The sequence below is a fragment of the Oculina patagonica genome, chromosome 1, assembly GCF_052425735.1.
Source record: "Oculina patagonica isolate OP01 chromosome 1, crgOcupat, whole genome shotgun sequence".
Classification (NCBI taxonomy): Eukaryota; Metazoa; Cnidaria; class Anthozoa; order Scleractinia; family Oculinidae; genus Oculina; species Oculina patagonica.
The window spans coordinates 45,538,582-45,564,914 of record NC_135758.1 but is presented as its reverse complement, the minus strand read 5'-3'; the positions used below and the strand labels follow the sequence as shown (position 1 = coordinate 45,564,914).

Sequence of the window (26,333 nt, the reverse complement as noted above, 5' to 3'; positions counted from 1 at the left end):
AACTGATGTGCCACCAGTCACATATTGGTGGTAAAATGGATAAGTGTTGGTGGTATATCAGTCAAGCTGTGTCTGTGTTTTATCAGGACATGTCAGTCCAAAAATGGGTCATTAGTGTAAATGTCAGAGATCGGTGAATATGTTAATGCATGCATGCTATCATGTCAGCTTTTTAATTCAGATTTTTTTAACATCCATGCTCAATTCTTTTTAGCTGACACTGCTGGGAGTAAAACTGAAAATATCTCAATGGGTTTTTTCAGGAACTTATTCAAAATGCTGAGGATGCAGGTGCCAGTGACAACAAGTTTCTTTATGACAAACACACCTATGGAACAGCACATCTTTATGATGATGAGCTTGCTCAGTTTCAGGTACACACGCAGATACACTGCAATGTCAATTATCCCATATCTCTCTATTGTTTCACTTAGTTTGGGAGAATTTGATTATAGGTTTACTTTATATGTCTAGTAATGGGCCCAAGGGGGGTGGGCTATTCCCTATAATGGCCTATACGGGGAGGCTCTGCCCTAAAGGGGTACCTTTTTCAGGCTTCTGGTATATTAAAAGGTAGTGATTTCACAAGTTAAGGTATATGAAATTGTAGGAAATTCTGTCATTGAGATATTTAAAAAGGCGTTTAAATCATATATTTCGAATAGACGTAACTTATGGCTGTATCGTCTTAATTTATTAAGTGCTACATAAAAATGCCAAGAAAACGTCCTGTTTTAAGTACTGGTATATGTCGTGTCGTGTAGGTATATGAAAGAGGTACCTTTTTTCTAAAAAAGGTATATAAAAGGGGTGCTTTTTCTGTCAAAATGGTATATAAAGGGGTAAGGAGTTGGACCTCAGGCGGAGCCTCCCCGTATAACACTTTTTTGAGTGCCCCCAGGGTTATGGGGTTGCCTAATGGTTAGTTATACTCTATTCTGGATTGAGTGGTCCAAGTTCGAGCCCAGACTGGCCGGAGCACTGCATTGTGTTCTTGGACAATACATTTTACTCTAGCAGTGCCTTTCTCTGCAAAGGTGTAAATGGGTACTGACAAATTTAATGCTGGGGGTAACCCTTGGATGGACTAGCATCCAATCCGGTGGGGAATAGAGACAGGGATAGGCTTTGACCTAATGGGCCAATGGGCTTGATCTTTTTCTTATCTTCAATCCCAAGATGCTAAATATACTGATACATGTATGTGTAAGCTCAATAAAGCTCAATTTTTCTCCTAAGCCCCACTACTCCCTCTCTATTACCCCCTCTCAATAATCCCCCTTATTTATTATAACCCTGTTTTTACCACCCCCTGCATTACGCCCTGCTCTATTACCTCTTTTTTATTACCACCCTCTTAATTACCCCCTCTTTATTACCCCTCTCTGTCACACTCTCTCAATTACCCGCTCTCTATTACTCCCTCTTTATTACCCCTTCTCTGTTACCCCTCTTTTTTTTAACAACCCCCTCTATGATACCCTGCTCTGTTACCTCTTCTTTATCCCCACCCCCTTAATTACCCCCTGTATTAGCCCTCCCTTTTACATTCTTTATTTGATGCTGGGGTTAACCCCCAGCTTGAAAGTCGCCAGTACCCTTTTATTCACCTGGCTGGAGAAATGCAGTGAGAGTAAAGTGTCTTGCTCAAGAGTAAAACACTGACCCTGGCCAGGGCAAGAGTAAAATGCTGACCCTGGCCAGGGCAAAAACCCAGTCTGCTTGATCCAGTGTCCAGCACACTAACCATTAGGCCATCATGCCTCTTCAGTACTCCTGCCTCTTTTGTAGTTATGCCCCTCTTTTTCTCAAGAACTTTGCTCTGCTCAGTTGTTTTGCAAACAACCATCTCAAACTTGTCTAATAATTCATCAATTAAGAACAAAGGGAATAATACCGCTAATCATTGGTTTCAATCGAGAAGATGTGTCTGAAATATTGCCCGTCATGTTTAATATATTACATCTCGTTCAGTACTGTAAAATCCATAACCTACTGTTTGTGGCTAAGACAATGACTGACTGTCCACTTATGGGAACTGTGTCTGCCTGCAGGAAGTGTCCATTAGTGGATGCTGGAATGTACATGCTTACTTACAAATGAAAACAAACAAACAAACAAAGGTAAAAACAAGGAAAAAGGCAATACTTTAGCCTTTTCTCTTATTCAAGGAACACAATGAAATTATTAATCGGGCGTGGCCGATTTATAGTTTACCCTTTAGTCGTCCTAGAGCGTAGTCTCCTGGCGCGGCCAAAAAGACGGGGATAGCTTGGGGTTGCTACAAAACCGCTACGGGTGACGCATACCGCAATGGTTTTCATTTTAGTTTTGACAGGAAATCGTTGCAGGCACACTTGGTCGACTTTTGGGTTAATGTGTAATCAGGTTGTGTTTTTTTGCTTCGGCGGAAGGACAGAGAAAAAAGCTTACGGGGCAAAGTACAGTATGGGGCCCAGTTCTCGGCCACTTTTGACGTAAACTTGTATTTCTTACCTCAGAAGAACCGCAGGAACTTGAAATTTCTCCCAGAGCTAGCTACATTATTCAGCTTTTTGGTGTAAAGCTATCGACCGGTCAAAAATTAATTTGCCCGAGCAATAATAAAAATAAAAGCTCCATTTGTGGGCCCAGTTCTCGGCCACCTTGGCCCAGTTCTCGGCCACTTTTGACGTAAACTTGTATTTCTTACCTCAGAAGAACCGCAGGAACTTGAAATTTCTCCCAGAGCTAGCTACATTATTCAGCTTTTTGGTGTAAAGCTTTCGACCGGTCAAAAATTAATTTGCCCGAGCAATAATAAAAATAAAAGCTCCATTTGTGGGCCCAGTTCTCGGCCACCTTGGCCCAGTTCTCGGCCACTAAAAAGCTTGTGCGTAATTATCTGTAAAAAAATGCTCAATTAATTTTCACAGTCATAAAATCACTCTGTAAACCTATTTATACTATATCGATCCCAAATTATTTTTATGATGCTTTGTTTTACTTTAGAAAAGAAGGATTTTAACGCGCCTAGTTGCCTATGTGCAGGCTCTGGCAAAACCGCATTGTGTGACCCGTGCATTTAGATGGTTTATTTTGCAGTGAAAAGGTCTTGAAAGATTTAGGTGTTGTAGAAATAATAGACAAGACAAGAGTCAGCTCAAAACTTAGAGATAAGATTGAACTTTATTTTTAAAACATTTATTTCTTTCATTCTGGCAGCAGCAGATGAAATTATATTAAAAACCAAGCGCTAAGCTGTGATAGCGAGCAGGGTGGCCGAGAACTGGCAAATACGCAAACGTCGCAAGAAAAAATTTCGAAGTAAATTAAGACCAAAAAATACAACGGTTCAACGAAAAGTTAACTAAAGCAGAAAGCTGAATTATTCTACGTTTCACATGCCAAAAATTAGCTCGTATGGTGGGGGCTTTTGGATAAAATACGAATTTAACTACATCCATGAATTTGGAGCCGTAAACAAACAACTTTTTCGGGAATGCAAATTCACCTACCTCCGCGTAAACTCGACGTGTGAGCTTTCTATATCGAATTGAACGATCAAACTCAAGATACTTAAAGCACATGAATCAGTCTATCGTTTGAAGGAAATACCTTTTTCTTTTGATTCAACTGGAGTGTGAAAAACGCGTTAAACACAAAGTGGCCGAGAACTGGGCCCCATACTGTACTGATATTCACCATTGTGAAATTGCACTTACTTTGACAAGTTAAAGTTATTTTTGTAAATGAAAAAGGTAACGTCATTGATGTCACGCAGTGTTTTTTTTAGCAAACTAGATGGTTTGCTGGTTTCTGACTATGAATGGGGGTGTGATCTTGCGGTATATTTTTTGAGCCTGACTCCGCCGTAAAACTTTTTTTTTATTTAGCAAGAACTGTGTCGATTTTCATTTCTGAACAATTGGTCGTCAAGTCGTTTGTCACAAAGAGTAGAATGTTTGTACAGCATGTTTTGGAATTATTTTAGATTTGGTTAGTAAGACGCTTCTGAAGACCTGAGCAAAACATTGGGAATGTACAGTATTAATAGGAACTTGAATAGAATTTTTCACAAGTTGGATAAAGGTATCAACTGAAAAAAATGGAATTCAAAATGAGAACTTGGATTTTGTTGTAATTAAATTTTATCGCGGATTGGATGCATAATATCACGGCTTTGAAAGTCTTCAAATAATTAGAAAGGTTCCTTTCTTCCTTTTGATCTTATTGTTATTTCCATGTATTGATTATTCGAAAGTAGTTTTCGTTGATACGAAAAAAAAACGGGTTTTCACTGAATTGCTTGAAGTATTTTTAGACGTGATAATATTGGCTTAATCAAATTACATTGTGCACGAAATATTTGTTATTCTTTTGTCTTGAAACTTTGAGGAAATTGAAATTTTTGTTTGACAGTAGTGTATGAAAGGCATTTTATAGAACTGAATAAAAAATAAGAAACATTGATAAAGGTTATTTCAAAGATTTATTTTGCCTGATTTTGAAGGGTTTCAGGAGTTTTAAAGAGTGCTGGTAAACGGCTGTATGTTGTTTGTGATTACGGATCTTATTTAGTTTCGAACGCTCTAATTTTTGAAAGGTTAAAACAGGTTAAAACCGGGCGGTTTCATGAGTTTTTTGGGTAGAAAGGTACGGTGGTGGTCAAAAAAAAATGTTTAGAAAGGAATGACTGTAGTAGCACGTAAGTCGGAGGTTTGCGTGAGTCACGGAGTATAGTATGCGTGAGCTGGATTTCCGGCGTCATAACGGCATGTTTTGTTTACTGAAAGATACACTCGACGTTTAGTTAGCTTAGTCGGCTTGGGAAACTATTTTAAAAATGAATGTTGTAATAGTTAATTAATAGTAATCTAGAATTAACCCACTCTCGATTGGAGTCTGTTCTGGATTCGCGCTACCTTTTCGCCGCGAAGGAATTTTGTAAAATTTCGCTAGTGGAAAGAGGGTACTGTAAGAACAGTATCAATAACTCAAAAGGAGGAACTTTTTTGTAGCTCTGAATTAAGACGTATGATAAAATTTTAGAATAAGAAACTTTCGATATAAGGTTTTCATATTGTTTTTGTCAATTTCCTTTTGTGGCAGATTTTTTGAGAATCAGCTTTTCTTTCGTGTGATAACAGACACAGGACAGAACGAGAGGTGGATGAGAAAGATGCCGAAGATGAATAGGCACCGAAAAACGACAAGAACCGTCAAGGACTTATCTTTAGAGGGCGGGGAGTTTTGGCATACTGTATTTCGAGGACTGGACTGGACTAGTAAAACGCGGACTAGTAAAACGCGGACTTGTAAAACGCGGACTAGTAAAACGCGGACTCAGGTAAAACGCGGACTTGTAAAAGGCGGACTAGTAAAACGCGGGCTAGTAAAACGCGGACTTGTAAAACGAGGACTAGTAAAACGCGGACTTGTAAAACGCGGACTTGTAAAACGAGGGCTTGTTAAGCACGGACTTGTAGAACGCGGACTTGTAAAACAAGCGCTTGTAAATCGGATAAAACTAAACGGTTTAGCCAGCGAAACAATTTGTTTGAAGCTCTTGTGTGTTTCTTCGACGGCATATTTCTAGCTTTTTTGAGCACTCTATGGTCTGTTTTAGCGTGGAGATGTTTTTGCAGTATAGCACATGTTCGTTCTGCAAACCCCTACTAAAACAACGGGATTGATGCTATGAGTTGTGTGCATATGTTTCTTTCTTTCCACTACTTGACGTCTGTTGAGTGCAGTCGTTTGTATTGCTCGCACGAGGTAGAACGGGGCCCGTCCAGAAATCAACAGTCAATCGTAAATAAAGGTGACGGGCCTACACGACTCTTACGTTCGTGACATTAGAATATTATATTTGCCGTTAAATGTTTAAATTCGGTCTTTCGACCTTATTTGCTTCTGACTTCTTTCTGAGGGTACTGTTTTATTTTGGGGGCAGTATGTGGTAAATAAAGGTGACGGGCCTACACGACTCCTACGTTCGTGACATTAGAACATTTGCCGTTATATGTTCAAATTCGGTCTTTCGACCTTATTTGCTTCTGACTTCTTTCTGAGGTTACTGTTTTTTTGAGACATTATGTATTGAAGAGAGCCGTAAGATGATTGTGGCCAAGGAATTCGAAGTGTCTAGAGGCGTTTTACAAGTCCGCGTTTTACTAGTCCGCGTTTTACTAGTCCAGTCCAGTCTACAAGTTAAAGACACATCAAGACCACCCCACTGTGAATTGCCATAGCACAGACAAAATTATAGTCAATATCTTATGTGTTTTTAAGAGAATTACATAAGAACCAAGGCATGTCTTGTCTTGCCTTACATTGACATGCAATAATTTGGAAATACTAAGCTCGTAACAGTTTAAGACAGAATCCATCAGGAATTTGAGTAACATTAATTTTAGTTACGCAAAAATTGAGCACCAGAATAATTTAAATCCTTGTGTTCTTTCATACCTTGTTAAAGGCTTGACATGTGATAACACCAACATAACACCAACAACAGTTCTTTATCAGTGGGGATTGAAGAAAAAAATGGAAACATCATCACACAGTTGACCCCCATGCAAAAACACTCCAGGATGTCACGGGACTGTTTGGTGTCCGTCTGCCAATTTCTAACTTCAAATTCCAATGTTAAATTCACATTAAATTTTCAATATTTCTTAGTTGTCTAAATTTTACTAATTCTTTTAAAAAAACTATCACCTGCCAAACATCCCCAAAAATCACTCAAAAAATTACAAAATACCGCAATACATAGATACATGGGATGAGTGAAGTTTCCTTGGATTCCTTGAACACCAACAAGATATTTCCGTTTAAGGTGGCTGATAATGGGTTTCAGTATTTCCCAGTCCTTATACTTTGGTTCAGGACTAAAAGCCTTCATCAATTGCTATTACAGTAATGGTATGAAACAAATGTTCAATCATTCATCAACAAGTTGTGATCATTTTCTTGACAATAGTAGTTCCCCGGTAAACAGTTGTAGTACTGTCCCATCAAAGTGCAATGCCTGGAAAATACCGAAAAGCACACGACCTTCAGGTGAAACCGCACCTTACAGTATTACCAATACACTGCACTTTGCTAAGTCTTAAAACTTTACATTGTCTAGTCGTCTACTTCAATCGTTTATTTGTATTTTGTGAGATACATTTATAAATTGAAACCATCATGTCATTAAGTAATAATGCAATCTCGACAACGTTCTAGATATTATATTATGCACACTAATACAGCTCATGCAAGCCCTGTGACTTACACAAACACAGTCGGACTGAGTGCTACTTAAGTAACTGCTTCGTGGTTTCTGCTGTACTGAACCCTGCCTTTCAAGGCAAAGCGCCCGATTTTAAGCTTCTCAAGCTTCTCAATGTTCTTGTTAGGATTAACATTTATCCTACAAATAAAACTGAATTTGTTTCAAAATTTGCTTTCTTGTCTTTAAATAGGGTCCGGCTCTTTATGCCTACAACAATGCAATGTTTACCAAAGAAGACTGGAAGGGGATTCGTTTGGTTTCGTCTAGTATCAAAGTGGAAGATCCCACGAAGGTTGGTCGGTTTGGCTTGGGATTCAAGTCTGTATTTCATTTGACAGGTATGTAATATAAAGCTCTATTTATCAAAGATGCATAACTTTGCTGGATAGGATTTCTACAGTATATTGTTTGTTCTTGGGAATTTTGAGGTTGTTTTTGTCAAGATTACTTGTTCACTGAACATGTATGGAGAATCAGATTCTGAGCTCAACCTGAATTTGGGAGAAGCAATAACTTTCTTGACCTCTCTCTTAAAATCTGCTTTGAAGAGAAAAATTCTTGAATACCTGATTTCAAAGAGTTTATTCCGAGTAATACGAGCAAGAACGAAATCATGATCAAGTATTATCAGAGTCCTTTTGAACAAAAGATCTGTGGCCTGTTAAGGTGGCTCAATCGGATTTTTGAGTGACGATACCTTTCAACTTTGAGCAACTTGTATGTCACCGTGAACAATCTGACTGAAAATCAATCAATATAGCTGTACTAAAGAAAGATGAAAGTTTCGAATGAGATAAGTTTCGTCGAAATCGGAGTAACCATAGCAACATAATGACGTCACCACCCATTTTACACGAGACCGATTTTCTTGTAATAGAGGGATAATTTTGAAAAAAGGCTTCTAGATCTTGGACTTGACATAGTTTTCTCAAGGTCTGCAAAATTTGAAGAATTTCTATGAGAGCGTTTTCGAGAAAATTTTGGATGAAGTTTTCAGGTGCTAAAATACAACAAAAACAAAGCAGTCTTAATACATTACTGAGATGAACGTTTACAAGGCCCGATCAAGTAACATTTTGGCCTTGAGTTAATCTTGAACTATCTAATTACCTTGGAAGAAAATCTCAGAGAAATCGTTTCATTTGATTTCTTGAAACATCGGCTTGAATATGAACTGGTATGAAGTGTTATTTCGCTCTTTTATCGAAAAAGGGCCTTCGCTTACTAAAATGATCGCAAAATAAAAAGCGCTCGATAGAATTTTTTTAAACTTGGCAGTCAAAAAGAAGAATAAGTTTGTAATGAAATGTCTGATTTTCAAAATAATTGAAACATTTTAAGGCAGTTAATATAAAGCCTTAATTCAGGTAAACATTGCGCTGTTTTTCACCCTACATCGGATCGCTGCCTCATTATCTGTCTCCATTGTCTCAAGCCGCGTGCATTTGTAAATTCCAGTAGATCATGAATCACTAATTATTTATTACTGGAGATTTTTATGACAATTCTGCCTTGGCCTTAAAACTATTAGGAGACTGAAGATAATACAAGTGCTTTACTAGCCTATTCTTCGTTGTTATTGTATTTTGGCTTGTTAAATTAGCTTGTTTCTGTGCAGTTTTCGGAAAACAAGCAGCTGTTATACATATTCAAGATATGCTGAAATTTACAAATGCACGGGGCACGACACAATAGAGACTTATAATGAGGCAGCGATCCGATGTAGGGTGAAAAACAGCGCAATGTTTACCCGAATTAAGGCTTTAAATTAACCGCCTAAGAATGTTTCAATTATTTTGAAAATCAGACATTTCATTACAAACTTATTTTTCTTTTTGACTGCCAAGTTTAAAAAAATTCTATCGAGCGCTTTTTATTTTGCGATCATTTTAGTAAGCGAAGGCCCTTTTTCGATAAAAGAGCGAAATAACACTTCATGCCAGTTCATATTCAAGCCGATGTTTCAAGAAATCAAATGAAACGATTTCTCTGAGATTTTCTCCCAAGGTAATTGGACAGTACAAGATTCACTTAAGGCCAAAATGTTACTTGATCGGGCCTGGTGAACGTTTTCTCAATAATGTTTTAAGACTGCTTTGTTTTTGTTGTGTTTTAGCACCTGAAAACTTCATCCAAAATTTTCTCGAAAACGCTCTCATAGAAATTCTTCAAATTTTGCAGACCTTGAGAAAACTATGTCAAGTCCAAGATCTAGAAGCCTTTTTTCAAAATTATCCCTCTATTACAAGAAAATCGGTCTCGTGTAAAATGGGTGGTGACGTCATTATGTTGCTATGGTTACTCCGATTTCGATGAAACTTATCTCATTCGAAACTTTCATCTTTCTTTAGTACAGCTATACTGATCGATTTTTAGTCGGATTGTTTACGGTGGCGTACAAGTTGCTCAAAGTTGAAAGGTATCGACACTCAAAAATCCGATCGAGCCACCTTAATTAACAATAGCACTGAACACTAACCATGATTTCAAACCCTAATTTATTATGACAACATGACGTAAAGAGAAGTCAAACTGAAATGGAAGAGTAAAAGTTGCAATAACAAAGGTTTATCAGTGGAAACCTCCAACAAGTTTATCCGAAGAAAGAGACGTTTCCTTCAAAAGGAAGATAAAAGCTGCGCAAAGTTAACAAAAGTTTATTATAGTCGTTTGCAGAATTTGTTTTAATACCAGTTTCGGTTTTTAGTGCCTTTTTTCAGTGTTTTGATGTTTTCTTTTAGATTTGCCAAGTATTCTCAGTGGTTCACAGATTGGGATTATCGATCCACATGGAGTGTACTTTTCTGACAGACGACACAGAAGAACAGGAAAATACTGGAACCTAAAGGAAGACTGTTCAGTCATAGCAGACATTCGGGATCAGTTCCTTCCTTACAATGGAGTATTCGACTGCACAAATGATGTGTTCTCACAGGGATTCTACAATGGGACACTGTTTCGGTTTCCACTGCGCACCAAACCCTCTGAGCTGTCACAGACACTGTGCTTTCCTGAGAAGATGGACGCCCTGTTTGAAAGCTTTAAGGCTTACCCTCACTTGATGCTTTTGTTTCTTACACATGTAGAATGTATTGAGCTTTATGTCAGAGAAGAATCGGAGTCTAAACCTAGACGAATCTTTCAAGTGAAGGTTGCTGATGATAACGTTATGACAGTTCGGAATAAGAGGAAAGAGTTTCGCGAGAAGATCACACAGAGGAAACTAAATTCAGAATCTATCACAGTGACCTACCCGATTACCATAGAGGTCATAAACTTTGACTCAAACAATAATGAAGGGGTCAAGCAGCATTCTTTCCTTGTTACCAACTACTTTTGTGGTGAAGAAGTTTCTTCAGAGTTCAAAAAGCTAATCACAGACAAGGAACTTAGCTACCTGCCCACAGTAAGTGTAGCAATGCCATTGCCAACCGATCCACAGCAGTTAACACCTGACATCCAAGGCCATGTATTTTGCTTCCTACCATTACCAGTACAAAAGACAACCTTGACCGGTCTGCCAGTACATATTAATGGCTTCTTTGCTTTGAGTCAGAACAGATGTCATGTAAAGATGCCAAGTGCATATCAAGTAGATGAGGAGAGGGCAGGTCGTGTGCTTACTGACAAGGCCTTGTTGTGGAATAATTGTCTCCTGGGGGAGGCTTTACCCAGAGCGTACGTCAAGATGATAATGGCCGCCATTAACATGAGACCCTTTAACATACCACTGGAAGCCATCTACAAGTAAGTGAACCTGATATGTCCTAATCCATGTTGATGGCAACTTCGTCAACTGCAACTGCCACCATAAGTACCTTACTACCTTTTTAAATAACAATTGCCAAAAAGTATTTTGTATGCCGAATATTTGATTTTGCTTGAATGCTTTTTACAGTGGAGTTGTCAACAACAACAAAAGCAATTTATTTGTATCACAAAGAGGAGGAAAACATTATTTTAAAAAGTCTCTTTCCATCAAGTAACAAAAGAAAATTGTTCATCTGTGTTGTTTGCCCGTCATTGCTCAGTGATAAGCATTCGATGTTGTTTTGCTAACTAAATGGTCGTTGCCTTTAAGAAAATGTTGCTTGTTTTATTGCTGGTGGTGACTCACCTAGATACCAGGCCAAGCAAGGCGAATTGCTGCTGTCATAATTGCTCTAAGTACGTAAATGTCATTGTGTACAAAGGCAAACAAAGCAACGTACGTTTTTGATAGCTTGGCATTAGTAGCTTCATTAATTTGTATTTTTGTCTTTGTCAGAGCATGGCCAGATATTAGCAGCATAGACCACAAGTGGAAGAGGCTTGAGAAACCTTTGTTTAAACTGCTCCTGACTGAGAAAGTTATTCACACCAGAGCACAAAGTGGGAAATGGCTGACAGTGAATGAAGCCATCTTTCATCGATTACCAGAAGACAGAGAGAAAGACCTGCTCCTGCGAGTACTGCTTTCAGCTAATGTGCCAGTTGTCACTGTACCCAGTCACGTTCTCAATGCTATTGACGTCTACGGATCTTGTAGAAAAGAACTGACACCTTATATGGTTAGACATTTATTAAGGCAAGTGCCTTCAAGCTATACGAATCTTCGCAGGAAAGAGAAGCTGCTTCTACTGCGCTGTTGTCTTCGTGACCGTCACTTCTCAGACCTTTATGGATTGCAGCTCCTACCACTCGCCAATGGGACATTTGCTGAATTTGGAAACCGTGCAACCAGCATTTTCATTGACTCGCCGGAACATCCACAAAACCTGTTCCCAGCTCTACATCACCGATTTTTGGATAAAAGTGTTGATGAAGACATTCTTGATAACCTCAAAGCTGCAGCTTTACAGGGTAGGTTGTGTAGGCTGCCTGATTTCCTGTCTAAGAACTTTGACATGTAATTTTACTAAGCAACAGATAGAGTTCACCTTCTTACATAGAGTCTAGTCAAACCAATAATGGTCTTCCAACTCCAAGAATTTTCTAGCAGCTCCATGGGTGGCACAATGGCCCAATGGTTAGCGTGTCAGACTCCATATGAAACGGTTCGAGATCAAGCCTGGTTGGGGTCACTAACTTGTGTTTTTGAGCAATACACTTAACTCTTATAGTGCCTTTGCTGGGGGGTAAACCCTGCGATGAGCCAGTTGGCTTGGGGCTTTAAATATTACTTTTCTTTCTCAAGTGCAAACAGAATAACTTGCGAATTGAAATGAAGAATATTTGGCGCTTCAAATAAAACTAACACCATTTTGGATCGAAATTAGCCAATCAAAAATTGTTCAGTTAAAACTTACGCCATTTTGGATCGAAATTAGCCAATCAAAGAACTGCTCTGTTTCCCGAGAAGTCCTTGTTGCGTAAAAAGGCAATGGCGGTCAGTTAGATGGTTTCGTGTGATCGACAATATACTATTACTAACGCAGCAAGTTGCCCTTGACAACAATGTCGTTTTGATGTAAAAACACCATCACCAAACTTCCTTCATGCCTCACTCAACTGATAATCGTACTATCATGAATCTCGTAGCATTTAAAAAAAAATACTGTACAAAGACAGCAGGAAAGTAAAACAATTAGTTTCTAATGAAAATGAAATTGCTAAGAACTACTAATTAACCGAGAGTGAGGTCTTTATGGGAACATTTCAAACTAAGGCCTTGCTGTATTGACTGAGCGAGATAGCAAAGGAAAATACAGAAAGGCCGAAGTTTAAGATTTTCCCTTGAAGACCAAACGACTAATACGTTGTTAATGGTATTCCAAAAAGTGAATTAATCACTGAGGTGAAATAGGAAAGAAGGCGTTTCAAGCCTCAGGTGTTTGTTTGGGAAAATTGGCGAAAGGCTTTCGTAGGAAACGTCAATTATAGGTTTTCGCATCTTTTTCTAAACATTACCATTTCTTATTTGATACCGTAGGGCGCACACAATTACGATTCCTTAATGAAGAAGTCGTGGCCGCCTTTCTCTGGTATGGACTCCCGTCCAACTGGAAGAGATATGACACTGTTCTGTGGTACCCTGATGACAGTAACCGCAACCATCCTCCGAGGGAGTGGATAAAGGACCTGTGGAGATATCTACAGAAACACTTTGTTTCGAAAGAGAGCATTGTGACCCTTTGTAAACTACCCCTGATTCCACTCAGCATGTCGCAAACACCTATAGCCTTGGCAAGACTTTGCTATCCCTCCAGAGTAGTTGTGAAATGTCTTAATGATGATTGTCTCAGTGACGCATTGACGAATGTCTTAAGGAAGCTTGGCCTGATCATCATGAGTGAATTTCCCACTTTTATCAGCCAACACCCTGCTGTGCTGGGCTCAGTTGTTAATCCACCGTCCGTACAAGGTGTTTTGAAAGCAATGGTGGTCTCCTCGTCCAAGGTAGCAGTTGGAAAACTTGTGGAAATCCTACAAAGAGAAGTGTCGCCAGAAGGGAAGCAGCTTTTGAGATCTTTCCTTGCCAATGTCCGCCCATCGTCCCTACGGAATGAGGAGTTTTATCTTTTGCATTCCCTTCCGGTTTTTGAGACGTTGTCAAAGAAGTTTGTGTCAGCAGGAGATGGTCTGTATGCAGCGCCTGACGAGCCTCTTCCAGTAGCTCCACGACATGAACTTATTGATGCGTCCCAGGATGATTCCAAATCTTTGGCACGTTTCTTAGAGGTCAAAAGTCTAACGCCCACTGAATTGCTCTGCCAAATGGTGTTTCCAGATATCAAACAAGGAAAATATTCTGAAAAGCAGATTGATCAGTTGATGGCCTATGTGCTGGAGCGCTTTGCAAGTGACGTTCATAGAAATCCTACTTTCAAGCAGAGTTTGCAAGCCTTGTCATTTGTCTCCAAGCATAGAGGTCGTGTGAGGCCGTTGGACGTCTTTGACCCAAGAAGTGACATTCTGAGGAAAATATTTGTGGGCCAAAATATCTTTCCAGCTGGTGCACTCTACACCACCCCTGCTGTCCTCGTCGTGTTGGAAGAACTCGGAATGAAAAGTGAGCACAACATCACTGGAAACGGTCTGTACCAAAGTGCCAAGGTAGTTACCATGCTCACTCGACATTCAACTGCAGTACAGAAGTCGAAAGCAATTTTACAGTATCTTGATGACAATCCCCAAAAACTGCAGGAACCAATCAATGGGCAACCACTTGGACGATTACTAAACAGCTGTCAATGGGTGCCAAGATTGCAAAAGGTGCCTCCTAACTACCCCCAATCTCTTCCTTGGTGGGAAACAGGAGACACAGAAGAGAGGTACTTTTTCAGGCCAGATGAAGTGAAGAGCCACCAGTTGGTTAATCTGATTGGATCAGTCATGCCTGTCGTAGAGGTAGAGCCATCAAATGAAGTTTCCAAGTATTTTGGATGGCAAAATCAACCAGATGTTGTTGACGTTGTAAAGCAGTTCAAAACTGTGACCAGATGTTACTCCAAAGAAGAGAAACCGTTTTACATGGTCATGGTAGATGAAATTTACTCGTTTCTGAACCATGCAAAGTACGCTGCTGTGGCTCAAGCATTTGCCTCTATCGAGGTGACTGACTGGATATGGAATGGAGATGGCTTTTCCTCACCTAACCATGTGCTTTCCAGCAAGCCACTCATTGATCTCACACCCTACATATGCTCTCTTCCATCTGAAATGATGAAACATTCAGATCTGTTCCACCATTTTGGTATGAGAGAAGAAAGTGATCCAGCTGTTCTTGTGCAAGTCCTTGGCATGATCAAAGAGAAGCACGACAACAGAAGTGTCCAGTTCAGTGCATCAGAGGTGGAGCACGACCTCCAGTTAACTGTCAACATCCTGAATGTGATGGTTAGTAAGGAATTGTCGACCGAGCTTCAAGCAAAGATTCTTCTTCCTATTCATATTGAAGGCAACTCACATGTAAAGCTCGAACCAGTTGAACACTGTATGTACTGTGAACGTGAATGGCTGAAGAGAGGAGACGATGAAGATGTCGACTATTTTTATGTCCACCCCATTGTTCCCAATATTGTTGCTGAACGTTTGGGTGTTCCAACCCTCACTAATCGAATGCTGGATGCCGATGAGCTGTCCATAGGAGAAGAGTTTGGGCAAGAAGAAAAACTTACCACTCGACTTAGCCAGCTTCTGGAGGAGTATACAGATGGATTTGCTGTACTCAAAGAGCTCATTCAAAATGCAGATGATGCCGGTGGCACTGAAGTTAGATTCCTATATGATGAAAGAACCAACGAGGATGCTTTGACCTGTTTGTTTAACGAAGGCATGAGACATTGCCAAGGTCCTGCGTTGTGGGTCTACAACGATGCCGTATTTAAAGATGAAGACTTTGTGAACATCACAAAGCTGAACGAAGCAACCAAAGTGCACAACACTGAAAAGATTGGCAGGTTTGGACTTGGCTTTAATTCAGTGTACAATCTGACAGATGTACCCATGTTGTTAAGTCAGAACTATTTTGTGATCTTGGATCCTCACATGTCGTACCTTGGCAAGGCCGTAAGAAACAAGGGAAAGCCAGGAATGAAGATCGACGTCAACAAAGATGTAAAGAACCTTCGGAAATTTTCAAACCAGTTCAAACCATTCAATGGCATCTTTGGCTGTGATTTGCATCTAGACAAGGACGACAACTCATTTGATGGGACACTTTTTCGATTTCCGTTGAGAACGAGAGAGCAAGCCATGAAAAGTGAGATTAAGAAACTTTGTTATGATGATCAGGAGATGCGAGAACTTTTACAAATGCTTCTACACAAGGCGCACTCGTTGCTTCTGTTCACGCAGAATGTTTTTCGCGTTGGAATCTACACTCTGTCAAAATTGTCAACTCAAGATCCAAAGCCATTATTAATGTTTGAAGTCTGCAAATCTATTCCACAAGGAGGAACGCTTCGAGAGATGTCTTTTCCCATCACGTTACCCGTTGCCGCAGAGAAATTGAATGTAGCTCAGCAGAGTTTCCTGAAGCAATTTAACTTTCTTCAAGCATCATCCAAGTTCACAAGGGATTCAAGGGATCCAAACAAATATCCAGAAGGCAACCCAAGTAAATCTCCCGAAACCTCGATCAGAGTCGACATTCATTGTACTTTAACCAGGGTGGGTGTGAATTTCTTTGATGTCGGCAAGTGTTTTGGTCAAGAGCGTGTAACCTGGCTCATCGTGTCCTCAATGGGCAATGGACAGGCGGTGCAGTTTGCAAGGAATGATGTTAATTGCGTTCCATCAGGAGGAGTAGCTGTTCAGCTGGTGCCAACCAGAAGTAACAAATTTTTGCCTTTACCTGTTGTGGAAGAACCAGAGGAACCCAATCACAGTGGCACTATCTTTTGTTACCTTCCGCTTCCAATCCATAGTGGTCTACCTTTGCACATTAATGGAGCTTTCGCAGTAGCTGCCAACAGACGCTGCTTGCAGGAAAAACTTGCAGATGACAAAAACTGTCAGGGAGCGGACTGGAACAATGTTCTCATGCAAGATACCATTGTGTCTGCATATTTTGGTCTTCTCGAGGATTTGAAGTCATTTGCTCCTGATGATGGCTCGTACAAGTTCCATTCATTGTGGCCAAAGGTTGATAAAGTACATCGAGGCTGCAGCCCTATCTTGACGTCATTCTATACACAACTAGCCAGTGGAGATTATGCTCTTTTCTCAGATGGACGTGTGTGGGTTGACATTGGTCGAGTAGTTTTTCTTGATCCAAAATTCCGCATGGAGCCGCAAGTAGGAGATGCTTCATTTGCTATTTTCAAGAAGTTGGCGGCAGAAAACGAAGTGGTCATCGACTTACCAGCTGATGTATTCCAGTCTTTTATCGCTTGTGGTCTGTGGGATGTAATAAAGACTCGGATCTATGATAAGAGTCGATTTTTCCGTGAGCTTTTCTTTCCAAACATTTTGCAAGTTCGTTCAGACTTGAGAGATGTACTGGTGCTACATGTCCTGGATAACAGCAGGTCAGATTTCGATGATTTGATAATGCGGCATGCCTGCATTCCAGCATCACCAAGTGGAAGCACTCTTAAGTGTCCAGGCCAACTTGTTAACCCAAACAGAGAAGCCTCCTCTCTATTTTGTGCTGCCGATGGCAGGTTTCCTTTTGGCAGCAATGATACTTTTTGCAATCCTCAACGACTTGCCAAACTTGAGCAGTTGGGAATGGCGTCCAATTGTCTTCCTTGGAAAGAGATTGCAGAAAGAGCAGAAAGCATTGGAAGAGTAAACGAAGTCGACAGTAAGGCAGCCGTCAAGCGTGTGGAGGTGTTAATTCCATTTATAGAAGCGAAAATGAAGAGCGATGATAAAGGCCCCTCAAATTCCATTTGTGCACGTCTTCTAGAGGCTAAATTTCTGCCCGTTCTCCAGAGACCAAAGAACTTCCCTCTTACCTGGAAAGGCGACGAATTTCAAGGAAGAAGAAAGTTTCTACTGGCACCTAAAGATGCTTTTCTGAAGGAAAAGAAGAACTTAGTGTGTTGTACCGAGCCGCTTGTTGCCTTCGACGTGTCCAAAAATGTGAAAGAGTTATTGAAGTTTGAAAGACAAGATGTTACTGTAAATCATGTGTTAAAGCAACTCGAAGACGCCATCGCTTCCAATATCGATTCCCTGAATCGTAACAGTTATGATGAAGTAAAGCGCATTTGCTTAGCGGCGTATTCCTTTTTTCAGAAAGCCATGGCCAGAAACCATCAGCAGGTCAAAGAAGTTTTACTTGACAAAAGATTCATTCTCATCGGAAGAAGATTTCTCTCCGCAAATCGCGTAGCTTTGGAAATGAAGAAGGACTGTTCCCCGTACCTTTACAAGCTACCAGAAGACTTAGCTGATGCGTTTTGGAAAGTCATGAAACATGCAGGTGTTAAAGAGCAGTTTGAGGAGAAGGATTACATTTCAAGTCTTCAGCAAGTAAAGAAACAATTTCGGGAGATGCCACTTGATAAGAAAACAAAGGAAGTATCTGTTAATTTGGCAATCCAACTTGGGGAGACATTGGAAAAATCAAGTGGTGATCCTTCAAGTCATTGGGGACCTGTCTATCTTCCCGATTCTAGAGACGTGATGCGACCAGTGCCTGAGCTATGTATGAAAGATTGTCCATGGATGCCGGATGATAGAGGCGTACATTTTGTCAATGAGAAAATTCCTTGGCCAACGTGCGACGGTTTGGGTGTTAAAACTCGAAGACAAGAAGCCCTGCAAAACCACGAAGTTGGGATTCCCTTTGGGCAAAGAGAGAAACTGACAAATCGTCTTAAACGGATTCTGACAGCGTACCCATGCGAGAAAGAACTTTTGAAAGAACTTCTTCAAAATGCAGATGACGCAGAAGCAACTGAAATTTGCTTCATTCAAGACCCCAGGCACCATGCTGATGAAAAAGTGTTCGAAGACAGCTGGAAGCCACTTCAAGGTCCTGCATTGTGTGTTTACAACAATAGCCCATTCACCGAAGCTGATATCAAAGGTGTGCAAAACCTTGGCGAGGGTAGTAAGGGAGATGATAGTAACACAACTGGCCAGTATGGCGTTGGCTTCAATGCCGTTTACCACCTGACTGATGTACCATCGTTTAGGTCGAGGAGTGACGAAATTGGGGATGTTTTGTGCGTTTTTGACCCTAACTGCAGATATGTTCCGAACGCAAGTGACAAAGAACCGGGCAGAATGTTCAGAGACATCAAGATGCTGAAACAAAAGTTCCCAGATGTCTTCCCTTGTTATCTAGAGGATCATTTCCCAATGCGGAATGCAACCATATTCAGGTTTCCCTTAAGGTCTGAGAAGATGGCAGAAGTATCCAACATATCATCAGCCCCAGTAACGGTGAAGAAATTAAATGTGATGATGGAAGATCTGAAGAAGGAATTGTTCGAGGTTCTGCTCTTCCTGAACAACGTGAAGAGAATAAGCCTTTGCACGATCGACGAACCAAGTGGTAACGTAGTCAATACTTACTCTGTTGAAGTGCTGATGTCCCACGAAGACGATGAGAAAAGGCAAGCATTTGCTGACTGTATCAAAGAGTTAGGAATTCAAGCTAAAGAGAAGGACAACTTCCTACCCACCAGCATCAATGTCACCAAGTGTAGCTATATCATGACGTTGAGAGACAACTGTGGCAGGGAGGAAAAGTGGTTTGTTGTCCAACGGGTAGGCTTTGAGACGTCAGTGGAAGATAGTATTGTGGATGCCTTTAAGGAGCACCAGTTAGTGCTGCTACCTCGTGGAGGTGTTGCCTGCCTTCTAGAGAGCAAAAGCCCAAGCAAGAAGGAAAAGACGAGCAAGCTCAAGCAAGCAGGAAAAGGCGAGCAAGCTCGAGCAAGCAGGAAAAAGAAAGTATACTGTTTTCTTCCACTTCCTTTTGAAACAGATTTGCCAGTTCACATCAATGGACACTTTGCATTGGACCATGAGGCAAGACGAAGTTTATGGAGAGACGAAGCTGGCGGCTATAAGAGTGATTGGAACACCGCTTTGTTAAGTGATGTCATTGCGTTATGCTACCTGACACTTTTGGAAGAAGTGCGTGGTTTTCTCCAATTGCCAATGATGCAGGATTATACAACACCTGGTAGTCCTAGTTGCAGCAAAGGTACGATATTCAAACGATTACGTGCCTATGAAGAATATTTTCCGAAGTATTCTGCTAAAGATCCCCATTGCAAGATACTGGTTGAAGCGGTCTACAAAGGAATGAGCAACAAAGAAATGCGGTTGATTCCATCCGTGAAAAGTTCTACTTGTGGCGTGAGGGACTCTGCTGAAGTAACATGGTTCCCTCCGACTGGAACGGGCAAGGATAAAACATACTTCAGCAATCTAAAAAAGGAAGGTTGTTTCGCTGCTCCATGCCAAAGAGGTGAACCAGAAAGTAATGACGATCAGGAGAACAAGAGCAGGAGAAATGAAGAAAAGTCAAGGTTTGTAGAAACCCTGATCGAAACGGGCTTCAACCTTGTAGCATTTTCAGTGGACATCTTCAATTCGCTGAGGAAAGCCGGGGTGGATGTTTGCTGCATTGCGCCTTCTGCCGTTATGGATTTCTACAAGTCCTTCAGCGATCCTGATTCACTTTGTAACATCGGACAGATTCCATGCTCTGTTGACAAGACACCATTCAAGAATTCCAAACGAGTGATTAGAGTCCTTAAGTATTGCAAAGATGCTGAACGATTTGTCGAGAATCTGGAAGGACTTCCATTACTTCTAACCCAAGACAACTTCTTGCGTACATTTAGTACGAGTAAACCACGATGTCTGAGTCACTATACAGATATTTTGCCATATTCTCCGTCCATTTTTGTCCACAATGAACTTCATGAGAACATTTTTGAAGATGTGGATTGCGGAAATGCTTCTGTTTTCCGACCTTTGGATGTGGAAATTTTCGCTTCTTACCTGTATGAAACCCTGCCTCCAAATTTTTACGGTGAAGATGTTTTCGTGGAATGGCGTCCAGACAACCCACCCACCATCTTACCTAATCGCTGCTGGATAAACAAGGTATGGAGGTTCTTACAAGAGATTGGCAGAGATGCTGTAAGGAGACCAGAGGAAAGTGAAGAGTCAAAATCCGTTATTACTCAACTTCTCTCGCCGCTTTCTGGATGGTGCCTTCTACCAGCGACTAAGACAACCCAAGGGGGAGGTCCACACAATTCTTGTACTTTGAAGACTCTGGACAACACGCAAACAGTCTTAGAGCATGTCTTGGTGCCCCTTGATAAAGCAAAGTGTGTTGTCGACCTTGCTGAAAGCGGTATACCAAGTCCAAAGTTGATTGAGATTCTAAGAAGTTTGGGCTTACCGGAGCTCAACTTAGATGTACTGACAAGCACAACATCTCCCTTCCAAAAGGATTCGTACGATTTTGTACGTAATCTCGTAGCTACTCTGAAATCGCCCACCTTCCTCCTTATGGCACTTGACCAGAAGCTGGAGATGAATCTTCGCTCCCCTGAAGACAAGTTGAAGTCCTCAGATTTCCTTAAAGTTTTGGAGTACTTTAGTGACAACCGACAAAGTCTCACAGATGTGCACAGAGAACCCTTGAGACAATTACCGTTCTATACAACAGCAAGTGGTGGCACTGCACGACTCGAGAGTAGGAAGGGCTACATCCTGCCTGAAGAATTTCCTACACTGGATCTAAATGTTGTTGAATCCAGACTGGGTTGTTTGTTCTTAAAGTCTCATCCAAGCCTGACTGGCCTTTATGAGTTCTTGGAGGTTAAACGGGTATCTTGTGTGGAAGCCTATCGTAAGTTTGTCTTGAAATGCTTTCAGTATTTCAGTCAAGAGGGAAGGCTGGTTCACCTTGGATATATTCGGCAATTGGTGTTTTTGACTGGTGGAGAAAAGAGAAAGAGAGATGTTGATGAAGAGAGACTGTTGCACCACTTGAAGACAGTTGAATTCATTCCAACAAAGGACGGCAAGTTAATGACAGCGTCCAGTTTCTACGACCCTCGAAACGATGTTTTCAAATTGCTTTTAACAGATGACAAGTTCCCACCAGAGTCTTTCGCCTCAGACGAATGGCTATCGTTTTTGAAAGAGATAGGCCTGGTTCACACGGTGTCTTCTGACCATTTTCAGAGATTTGCCAAACAAGTGGCACATGAAGCTGCTACGGCGCAAACTGAGAATACACGCAAGAAGTCTGAAGTTCTTGTCAAGCATCTTTTCTCTCGAAAAAATGTCCTGAATGGAGGTCTTCTACAGATTGTGTGTGGCATCCCCTTTGTGGCCGCAGATCCTGTTCGCCGACCATTGCAAGAAATTTGTCCTCCATTTGTGAAAGAGAAAGATGGTATAACTCCCTTCATTGCCTATAAAGGATCAGTTTGCTCTGATCATGAAGATGTTGTTTGGACAAAAGCACCTTTGCTTCCAAAGTGGGCAGATCCAACGTGTAATCGTGACAAGCTTGGTTGCCCTCCCGATATCCACATTGTCGACCACTGTAAGTGTTTTGTCGCCCAGCTTCAAATTGTGGAGGACCCTTCAGTAGATGTTGTAGTTGATCACTGCATAACTATTTGCTCTCAACTTCAAAGCAACAGCAAGAGAGAAAGTGTCTCACCGGAACAGTGCCACACGATAATGGGGGTCATGGAGCGTATTTACACATTTCTACAACGAAATGCGATCAAAAACAGTGTATTGAAGAAACGTCTTCAAACAGCATGCTGTATTTTGGTTGAGGGAGGAAAGAAATTCGTTTTGCCTAGGCAAGCGGTCCTCGAGCTTTATGAAGATCTGGAGATTAAGCCATATCTTTACAGAGTTCCTCCAGAATTTGGCAAGTTTCAGCTTTTGTTTGAGTACCTAGGCTGCTCCAGATCTGTTAGACCTGCTCATTATGCAATGGTTTTGGCGATGTTGCACAAGAATTGCCTGAATGTCAAACTACACCCAAACGAGGTAAGCCTTTGCTGCAAAGCGGTGAAAGGATTCTTTGAAAGATTGCAGGAGCATCCTGAAGAAGGAGCTACTATTTCCAAGCTGTACCTGCCAGCGGTGTGTCCAGGACATGGCAGCTCTCCAAATTCGCCACTAAACACAATCCCTGTCACTTTGCAGAAGTCAGCTGATCTGATATTTGTTGATCAACCTGCATACGTAAGTCGTATCCGGGGACTTACCCAACCATGTGTGCTGGAACTCAGCATGATGGATATCAGTTGCAAGTCTGCCATGATGAACTATAAAGAGCTGATGATGAAATTACCTGAAGGTGTACAGCCAAGAATGCTATCCTCTGTGGTGAAAGAACAACTCAGTAATCCAGAGAATACCGAGACAGTGACGGATGGAACAGTCAACATATTAAGACAACAGATTTCTTCCGGTCAGTTTGGTTGTGGGATTGCAAGACTGATTCGAGATGTAAACTCTCAGGAGGAAGATTTCGATGAAGAAGTGATTGCAAACATCGAGTGTAGTCTTCGCAGCATCGATCTATGTGCAGTGAAAAATCTCAAAACGTCACTTTTTTACAATGGGAACTTCATTCCAGGAAGTGAAGCAGAAGTACCATTCTTCCAACAGCGGCTTTTGGTGTCTGGCAAGGAGATGTGGAGAGTCTACATCAACGCCGTAACAGAAATGGACGAACCCTTTTCGGCCGTTTCTTTGGTTTCCAACGTGATTGCAGAAATGTATGGAGAGCTTCTTGGGAAGAAGGCGGTGTTAATTCCTGAGATGTTGCGTTGTCCTCTCAGCAAGATTTGGTCCTTGTTGGATAATATGGGAATTCGACAAGATGACACCTACAAAGCAGTAGAAATGGATATCTTTCCGGAGCCAGGTTCGTTTATTCCAATCGAAGACCATCATCTGCTGAATGACGCCTTTGAAGAATTTGAACCTGAAGAATATGTAGGATACCAGCTGGATGACCCAAGTCTGCACCTGGAGGATGGAGTTGCAACGTACATCTACGCTGTTATCATTGAGGAGATGATAAATGAAGATTCAGAACATCTACCAACGAAGATGTACAGAATCAATATCGGGCATAACAAAGAACCAGTTGTGGTTGCTGCCGACTTGTACAAATTTCATCGAGTTAAAGAAATATCTGACCAGCAAACACAACGCTCAACAAACGAGACAAGACAAGTGGTCTTTAGTGAGATCTCCGACCTGCTAGAGGATGCATGGAGGCAAGAAGAAGTACAAAGAAGGCAAATTGTAAAGCGGCTCTTTCTACGGTGGCATCCTGACAAGAACAAGGGCAATGAAGAATTTTGCACACAGGTATTTCAGCACATACAGAGTGAGATTTGTAGACTGGGGAGCGTTTACGACGATTTCTTTGTTTCCTGGGGAGCACGTGCCAGAGAACATGGCTCACAGCGTGAAGAATACCGAATGCGCTTTTCCCAACAGTATGGGTCTTGGGGAGGCACAACGGATCAGAAGTCATGGCACAATGTTCCTCCAAGTTTCTGCAAGGTGAACTCCCAACCAGGAGAGGCCAGGCGCTGGTTTAGACAAGCTGAAGCTGACCTTGTAGCTGGTGCAGACGAAATTGCGTTCAACAAACCTTCTTACGAGTGGGCATGTTTTAAATGCCACCAGGTAACATTTTTATTCTCGATTTTAAGAAGTAAACTTCTGGCTTGCATTGATGAACTAAAATTTATATGTCGACGAGCAATGGGTATAGGTCTCATTGTGTTTCACTTAGAAGACGTTTACGATACGGATAAGGTACGATACTGTTGGATATGGATGACATAATAGCTTGTTATGAATAAGGTGTATAAAGTTCTTGGCACATGCATGAATACATCCCTGTAATATATCTTGACAGGCAGCAGAGAAGGCTCTGAAGGCTGCGCAGTATATGGTAGATGCCAAAAAGATGAACATTCACAACCTGGTCGAGAATTCTTTAAGTTTGAGTGATCCCGATTTAACAGATTTGGCTGGTCAACTGGAAAGCCTAATTGGTGATTCAGCACGAATGCGCTATCCGGACAGCATGTGCTATCCTCATATCCCACATGACGTGTACTCCGCCCAGATGGCGCAAGAGGCCTTAGGGATAGCCAAGAAGATTGTAGAACGAGTGAGAGGCCGAGTTTTTTCAGGTTTGTGTTAAAATAACGGGCAAATGAGCGGGAACCTTCAAGGAAAGGTGTCGGAATTTTCCTGACATGGTTCTGTCGTCCGAAGGTTCTAGTTAGTGCTTTTTATGGCTGGGCTGTAACTAAGTAAGGGAACAGATATTCATTTTTGTTGAGTTCCAGGAGAAAGCTGGATTTGTGATTGATTGGTTGGTTAGTAGTTTCGACGTTGGTCTTTATGGCGCCATTTGAATAAATAATTTCCGGCTGCGCGCGTAGAAATACTGGTTATAACAAAATGGTCGACGTATAAAGGCTCATCTTAGACGGTCCGTGCGTGAAGTATTGGTGCAACGGAAATTTCATTGGGAGGCAAAGAACAATGTGAACCTTTTTTGACGTAGGTTAGTGAAATGGGGACTGACAAAGGTTTCCATAGGACAAAGAACCAAGCCACCGACTGCACAAAGTGATCGCACATTGAAATCGGAATTTATTTTTCACTGTTTTGCCAGTAACACGTTATTGAAGTGAAAAGTGCGCTGAAAAGTAAAATCAACTTAGCCATTACGCTGTACAATCAAGTGAAACCCGAGTGTGTTTGCATAGTGTTGAGACTGAAGTGTAGTGAATAAACGTGAAAATAACGTTTTTCACTTTACAGGCCGTTTTGCGGTCATTCACTCAGGAACAAACTAATCTGTGAGAACTGGTTTGATTTATGTTGTCATGAAACTGAATTTTTGTTACGTTTTATGCGGTTCCTACAGGTGCTACCACATCGGAGAAATGAAACAAGCGTCCTACAGGAGTGTATGGAGACAAGATGCAGGCTGCAGCAATTATTTCAAGATGAAAAGAAAAAGAAAATCACATTCCCTGCATACGTTTATGTTAGTTGGTAGTTTGAGTTTTACTCGAGATTCGTTTAAAGGGTTCAACTTGGGTCCGTCAGGAAGACTGTTTGTCATCCGGGTCAATATTCCCTAGATTAAACCATCCGTTGCGTTTTCTTAGCTAACTAACATTTAAAGATAAGTGGAAATTACTTCAAACAACGTGACAACGCTCGTTTTGCAAGCAAGTGGATTCAGACCTGGTTAATTCAGGTGTACACTCATTGATTCATACGAGTACATCTGTAAGTTAATTTATTGTAATTGTAACTTATTTCAAGTCTATTTTCTAACCATTTCTTGGTCATTGAAAAATGTTTTGTAAGAAAATTAGAAATATGATTGAAAACTAAAGTACAATAAAACGTAATTAAACACTTTTTAGTGTTTAATTTTAGTCTTCTAGTGCTTTTCACTCGCCAAAGTGCATCCTCGTCCCCAGAGCCACTTGTCCCTCCTAACCGGCAGAGCGAAAGGCACGAAAAACGAGTGGCTCTGGGGACATGATTTGATTGGGTAGAAAAAAAAATCTAGCCAATCAAATCAACCGTTTTAAAATCCCTTACGCCAAAAGGATTTTAAAACGGTTAAATTGTT

The 26,333-nt window shown here is 41.1% G+C and overlaps 1 protein-coding gene across 1 annotated transcript; it reads left to right on the top strand.

The window, feature by feature from the left end:
- Positions 1-273: 273 nt before the first annotated feature.
- On the top strand, positions 274-26,106 carry LOC144633629 (sacsin-like). The gene is made up of 7 exons (XM_078492472.1): positions 274-374; positions 7,452-7,599; positions 10,003-11,008; positions 11,529-12,103; positions 13,173-24,349; positions 24,585-24,864; positions 25,611-26,106. The coding sequence occupies exons 2-7, from the start codon at positions 7,482-7,484 to the stop codon at positions 25,631-25,633; spliced, it is 13,179 nt and encodes a 4,392-aa protein (XP_078348598.1). The 5' UTR covers positions 274-374; positions 7,452-7,481; the 3' UTR covers positions 25,634-26,106.
- Positions 26,107-26,333: the final 227 nt, after the last annotated feature.

Coding starts and splice junctions, on each gene's coding strand:
- LOC144633629 (XM_078492472.1), top strand. CDS start 7,482: ATGTTTACCAAAGAAGACTGGAAGGGGATTCGTTTGGTTTCGTCTAGT. Junction 24,350..24,584: donor CATGTTTTAAATGCCACCAG/GTAACATTTTTA, acceptor ATATCTTGACAG/GCAGCAGAGAAGGCTCTGAA. Junction 24,865..25,610: donor GAGAGGCCGAGTTTTTTCAG/GTTTGTGTTAAA, acceptor CGGTTCCTACAG/GTGCTACCACATCGGAGAAA.